The sequence below is a fragment of the Nicotiana tabacum genome, chromosome 11 (assembly GCF_000715075.1).
Source record: "Nicotiana tabacum cultivar K326 chromosome 11, ASM71507v2, whole genome shotgun sequence".
Classification (NCBI taxonomy): Eukaryota; Viridiplantae; Streptophyta; class Magnoliopsida; order Solanales; family Solanaceae; genus Nicotiana; species Nicotiana tabacum.
In genome coordinates this window covers 99,318,774-99,325,911 of record NC_134090.1, presented here as the reverse complement: position 1 = coordinate 99,325,911, position 7,138 = coordinate 99,318,774, and the positions used below count along the sequence as shown (strand labels likewise).

General features: G+C 40.0%; 1 protein-coding gene across 1 annotated transcript; it reads right to left on the bottom strand.

The window, feature by feature from the left end:
• Positions 1 to 850: 850 nt before the first annotated feature.
• Positions 851 to 2,756, bottom strand: LOC107782520 (protein phosphatase 2C 37). The gene is made up of 4 exons (XM_016603404.2): positions 2,026 to 2,756; positions 1,601 to 1,921; positions 1,409 to 1,514; positions 851 to 1,287 (listed from the first exon to the last, which is right to left on the bottom strand). Exons 1-4 carry the CDS (start codon positions 2,548 to 2,550, stop codon positions 953 to 955), a joined length of 1,287 nt encoding a protein of 428 aa, XP_016458890.1. The 5' UTR covers positions 2,551 to 2,756; the 3' UTR covers positions 851 to 952.
• Positions 2,757 to 7,138: the final 4,382 nt, after the last annotated feature.

Below are 7,138 nucleotides of genomic sequence, written 5' to 3'. Positions count from 1 at the left end.
ATATTGACACCTTCATTATATCAAATATGTCCAGAAACGAAAGAAGATACAATAATACCAACATGCATAATCAAGCAATAACAAATCTTCCCTTAAATCCTTCAAACAAGAGGAGAATAAGATCCATAGAATGCAATTGAAATAGTATCTACCAAAGCTTTGGGTTCTTTTCACAACAGCAAGGTTTTTAAATTGTAGTTTCTCACTTTCTTCAAATTAGAAAGGTTTTTAAATTGAAGTTTCTCACTTTCTTCAAATAAGAATTTTTGAGGGCCAAATCCAAAATCTAGGAAGGGGCATGGATACTGAGCGAAGGAAAAGACAGTAGCTGTACTTGGATGTATAATTTATTTTTCTTATAAAATTCACTATTTTTCTTTTTGACTTCTTGTGATGAAAATTGGGACCGTCGATATTCCCTCAATAATACTAAGAAATTTTAGATTTCAAGAATTTTGGTCTACACACGTAAATATTGGTGTTGCGTCTCGTGTTTCCTTTTTTATTTTTTTTTCATCATCTTGTGCTCCTAGATGAATTAGAGAGGAAGAAGACTTTCCTGCTGTACACGAATTGGTGAGGAGGTAAAAGAAAGAACATGTAAGTAACCATAATTAATACTAGTATTATTTGGTTAATAAAGCGAATCTGGTCCATTAAATGAGTGAAGGGACGCGTGCAAAGTATTTAAGGTAGAATTGGATGAAATGGAGAAGGTCAAATTGTTGCATAATTAATTAATAACAATGTCTCCTAACATTTCCATCAACTCTCTTATTCAATTTCTTATCATGAATACTAGTAGTAAAAACAAGCTAACGAAATTTTCTCCAGCAATAAGATGCAACCATGGAAAATCTGGCCTTTGGGCTTTTGATAAATGAAATCATATACTCTTCCCATAAACGAAGAAACTCGAAACTATACATGTACATTTATTTGTTTTTTGATTCTATAAATCTCTCTTCAAATCAACGACGACAACACTAACATTATCAGAACTATGCCTAGCCAAAGCCAGCCTAGTCAAGAGAATCGACGCATCAGTACAGGCCTGGTCAGAGTTATCCCCTGAGACCGTTGGTGTGACGTCATTAGCCGGCGACCCTGGCGGAGACTGTGGTCGCCCGGATCTCAAGCACATGCGGGCCACACCACATGCCGTCTCGTTTGACACCACGTCCCATAGCCCATCGCTAGCTAATATCAAGCATTCATCATCCACTGTTCTTTCAGTTATGGTCACTTCAGGTTCAGATGTAACGTACGGTTTTAAATAATTGTCACCTGAAAAATGTTCAAACATATATAAATAAGGGAAATGAACTACAGATTGAATAATAATACCTATAATATCATATCTATAGAGGTTCAATTTTCTAGATTAAAATAGAGCAAAATGGCTTACCAATTGCTCGAGACATGGCCAAAACTCCAAGAACTCTTGCACCATCCCAATAGATAATACGACCACCAGCTTCTTCAATCCGATTGAGTTCATCGGGTCGATCCGGCTACAAACAAAAATAAACACAAATTTAGAAAATCTATTTGGAATAAATCCAGCTAGCACCATATGGGGAATTGATTTGGCACACACCTTATGATCAGTGGAAAGAGGAATAGCAACGCCATTTCGGCAAAGCACAGCGCGAGAATCACCACAATTGGACACAATGATTTCGTTTGGAGTTACCACGGCTACGACGGCAGTGGATCCAACGGCATCACACTGCGGCGTCTGAAGTTCACATCTACAATCGGCGGTTGGTGCACCACCGCCTCCTCTCGAATACTCAACTACTTCTTTATCCATTTTAGTGAAGCTCCGCGTCATCATCTCTTTCCACGTAGCTTCCCCTGCGCTTTCAACCTCGTTCTTCACTATATCGTGCATTCTATCTTTACATTTCATCGCAGCCTATACAAAATAATCATAGAGAAAAGAACTTCCAGTTAGAGACAATATAATATAATTGCATAAAAGAGACGTAAGTCTTAATTAGGGGCATGATAATTACGTACATGAGAGCAGCCGTGGCCGTCGTACAGACCGAAGAAATGCAAGTTGCTAGATTTTTCACGTTTCTCCTGAATAAACGTAGGGTATATCGACACCGCATCTTCCATATCTCTTCTCCTTCCGCAAACAGATGTCACGCCGAATTTGGGAGAATCAGAAACCCCTGGGCGTTCAATATTGGACGATATTGAAGCAGATTCCGATAAATCCAATGCGTTCCTTTCGGTTTCTTTGTTCTCTGCTACCTTCTTTTCGCCCTTCTCAATATCACTTATGCACGGCAGCGATAGCGGCAGGGAAACAATCCTTTCCAACTTAGATCGCTTCCCCTTAATCTCAAAGCTCTTTACAGAGACAAGTTTATTCAGTTTCTGTCTCTTCCTTTCACTCTCCAGAGGTGGAGCCACCGCCATACCGCCGGCGAGAAAACGGAACTGGTGAACTTCCATCCGTCGCCTTCTAGCACCTTCTGAACTCGGTTCAGTTGGATTTACAGTCTTAGTCTCACCAAAACACATTCCCGTCATGAAATAAATTTACTCGCACTTGATGTTTTTGTTGCAAATTCTTCGAACACAATTAACAATACTGAAGTTTATAAAAGAAAGGGATCGATTAGACCAATACTGAGACTCGAGAAATGTAATGAGCAGATTGGAGAGGAGAGGGCCACAAGAATGAAGCTTTATTGTAGTGGGAGAGGGGTAGGGTTAGAGGCGGCCTAATTCTGGGCAACTGCCCGTCACTGACCCGGGCAGTGAACAAAATATAGAACTCTGAATAGCAAAAGATCATGACCGTCAAAATGGTTTAATAAATGAATTGTTCACTTAGAAAAAGTACCACGTGTAAAGGAGATTTTTAGGTGGATAAGTGGATCAATGAGTTAGCAACACGAATTGTGTTTAACGACCTTCTTTTTCTGACACGAGTCTTGGTTCAACGTCGCCGCTGAGTTGTTTTTTTAACCACGCTCAATTAAATATACTCAGTTCTTCTACGAGAATGTCACCACGTGGACACATAGTAGAATATGAAAGGGAATTCATGTTTGCTTTTTCTTCTTTTTTTACCAATTTCACCCTGTTCAATTTACGAAACATATTTTCTTTTTTGATCGGGTTAAAAAGAATGATATCTTTTTATCCGAAAATAATTTACCTTTATGTAATAATTTATAGCTATACAAAATATATGTGCATCATTTTACACCATAAATTTAAAAATCTTCTCTCTTTTTTTAAATTTCGTGTTCAGATAAGTTCACATTATTTTCTATGTATAGTGGAACTGGACCACCAGCGTCAAACTCTCTATTCTTTCCCTCTTAACTACTCCCTCTATTTACTTTTATTTTACTTATCACTACTCCCTCTATTTACTTTTACTAATTAATACACTACTATATACTAAAAATATATTTTTATTTATCAATATTAGCAAATCAATAGAAAATTATTTTTTTTTCTATTTTACCTTTATCATTATTATGATAAAATATGTATTTCATTTATCTTCTCTTAAGGGATGTACTATTTAGGGTAAAATTGGTCATGATAAATGATCGAATTGTAGCATGACACATGGAACCGAGGACAAGCAAAAAGCAAGTCAAATAACATTTAGTACCGAATACGGCAGCTGCAATTGACGTCGGGTAAATCCCGAAGGAAGCATGGTCAACAGGAGCAGATTGAGTATCTCACGTTAATTGAGTAACCGTCGTAGGGAATATTTTCATTTATGACATGTCATTACATATTTATCAATGACCCCTTTATTACCATTTAAGTGGGGCTTGATCCTAGGATCTTGTTTCCCTATGCATAGCTATAAATAGCAGGCTTAGCAGTCATCGTAACATACAAATTCTTGGCAAACACATTATATTTTACTTTTGCTCTCAATTAAACAACTTTATTTGCCTTTTATCATTGCTTCCTTTTTTGTCCTCGGAGATATTGCACTTCGAGCTAGGCTTATCAGCTTCTTTAATTTCAATTGCTTTGTCTCATTTTTAATTTTATTTTTCTATCATTTTTGGATCAAATCAGTTAGCTTGTCTATAAACCACGTATCAAATTTAATTGTATTATTTTACGGGTAAACAGTTTGGTACCCACCGTGGGGCTTAGGCAATTGCGTAATTGCTGTGATCCTTACTTTTATTACTAACTTGTTTGATTTTTTCCTTAGAAAGAAATCAGAAATGGCAGCTAATGATGTCAACATATCACACAACGTTGAGGAACACATAGATTTGCCTCAATATGAAGACTCGATCAGCGACACCAGTAACGAAGGGGATGAAGCACCCCCGGTTCTTGAAAGGCAGTACACCCGGCATGTGTGGAAGCCAACTCCCAATGATGCAGAGGAGGAATATGTCGTGGAAATAGTGAAAATCTTAAGAGAACAGCGTAAGCAATCGTGAGTCACCTCTCAAGGCATGATCGGGTAATGACGGAGTTAAAACAAGTATTGTCGGGCGCTTCCAATAATGAAAACAGAAGGGGCTCGGTTCCTCTCGGCGTTCCTGCAAATCAAACGGCTCAAAAAGTCGATAATAATACCCCAAAAGGTGAGGTCGGTTTCGGCAGTGCTGGAGAGACCGGTAGCAAATTTGGTAATGACAACAGGAATGATCTCTTCAAATTGAGCTTATGAGATTTATGAGGGAAATGGACGAACAAGTGGATCAAAATGCGATGGAGTTTCACGCCCGGATGGATTAAATTTCGGGCGTGCCACCAGTACTAAAAGGCCCATATTCGAAAAAATACACACAATGTCGTTTAAACCGAGCTCAGCACCAGAGTTGATTCCAAAGAGGTTCAAGATACCGGACATACCAAAATATGATGGGACTTCGGATCCGCAAGAGCGCATCATAACCTACACTACGACTGTGAAAGGGAATGATTTGGCTCAACATGAGATCGAATCGGTCTTGCTGAAGAAGCTTGGTGAAACTCTCACAGAGAGGGCCCTGACATGGTATTCACTCCTACCCGAATATTCGATTGACTGTTTTGAAATACTTGCAGATTCATTCATTAAGGCCCATGTCGGGGCGAGGAAGGTCCAAGCCAGGAGGGCAGGCATATTCAGAATTGCATAGGGTGAGTCTGAATTGCTGTGGGAATTCGTGATCCTGTTCTAGGAAAAGAGGATGTTGCTACCGGATGTACCAGATGAGTGGATAGTGGAGGTATGCACAAAAAGTTTCAATCCTTTAAGCTCTGACGCCTCTAGAAAGTTGAAGGAGAACCTACTCGAATTCCAAGCAACTACATGAGTGGATGTCCATAACCATTACGAGTCCAAAATAAGAATAGAAGACAATCAGCTCGGGTTCCCAACATCAACCAAGGGACGGGATTGAGAAAGAAATGACGACAAGCTTAAAAGCGACTTCGATGCGGATCGATGATCTTTTAAAGGTCGTTGCTTGCCATATGAAAGAAATGAAAGACGCAGTAGCAAAGGGTTTCAGTCCGCGGATAGGTTCACTCCCGATCGAAGAACTGACTGTGGCCAGAGCAGCATGTCATTACAAGAAAAATAGGTACCCGTGGGCCTAGGACTCCACATATCCTAGGTTATCGGATTACAACTTCAACATCATCTTAGTGGAACCGGTATCGGCAATGCGAAACATCAAAGAAGCACGATTCCCGAAGCCAATCATATCTAATCCCAGCTAGAGGATCTTAACTTGTGGTGCGAATATCATGGGACACACGGCCATAGAAATGAGGATTGTCGGCATCTACGTAAAGAGGTGGCGACATTGTTGAAGAATGCCCATCTTAGGGAATTTTTAAGTGATCGAGCTAAGAACAACTATACCAAGGTTGGGACAATGCAGAACCTTCAAAGGCGGTAGAAGACTCCCCTCGATTGACTATCAACATATTTGGATGGAACAGGATCAACGGTGTAACCTTCTAGGCGGCAAAGAAAATAAAGATATCGGTGACTCACAACAAGAGACTCCGGAAAGCCGCGGAGGATGATATCACCTTCACGAAGGAAGACGCTGACAGACTTCTTCTCCTACATAATGACGCTCTAGTAATCTCTCTTAATATTTTATATTTCAAAATTAAGCGTGCTTTGGTTGACCCAAGAAGCTTAGACAACATCATCCAATGGAGAGTGCTAGAGCAAGAAAAGCTGACCGAAAGCATCATTCCGGCAACAAAACTCTTAGCTGGATTCAACATGACAAGTATGAAAACTCGAGGAGAGATCCTGCTGCCCACGAACACCAAAGGGGTATCCTAGACCACCTTATTCGAAGTAGTAGATGGCGACATGGGCTACAATGTAATCCTCGGGAGGTCGTGGATACACGAGATGAAGGATGTGCCCTCAATGTATCATCAGTTATTGAAATTCCCAACCCCGGAGGGAATCAAGCGGATAAGAGAAGATCAATCGGTTGCAAGGGAGATGAACGCGGTAACTGTTTCTTGTAGCAAGGGAAAGGAGCCTACCAAATAGCAATCACATGAACCGATGCCTTCTCCCTCTACGAACGAAGACGGGAGGAGCAAGGAGATATCGGAATTATATCAAGTTCCGAGATACTTTTAGGTATCAGAGGAGACAGATGCGACTAAATTGACCGCAGAGGAACTCGAGCAAGTGGCCCTATTCAAAAAACTCTCGGAGAGAAAGTTTCACTTGGGAATGGGACTCCATTCTGAACTTAGGTTAGAATTTTTAAATTTTCTTAAAGCTAACGCAGATTGTTTTTCATGGCCGCACTCGGATATGACAGGTATCCCATTAGAAGTGTCTGTGCATAAACTAAGCCTGAACCCAAACTTCCCACCGGTAAGGCAGAAGAAACGTCAGATTGTCGGGATCAGGAACAGGTTTGTCAAAGAAGAGATAACTCGGCTACTCAATATCGGCTCCATACGAGATGTAAAATATCCAAAATGGTTAGCTAATATAGTTGTGGTTCCGAAAAAGAATAACAAGTTTAGAATGTGCGTATTTTATAAGAATTCAAATAAGGCGTTTCCTAAAGACTCGTTCCTATTGTCAAACATTGATCAATTGATTGATGTCATGGTGGGGCACGAGTTAACGAGTTTCTTT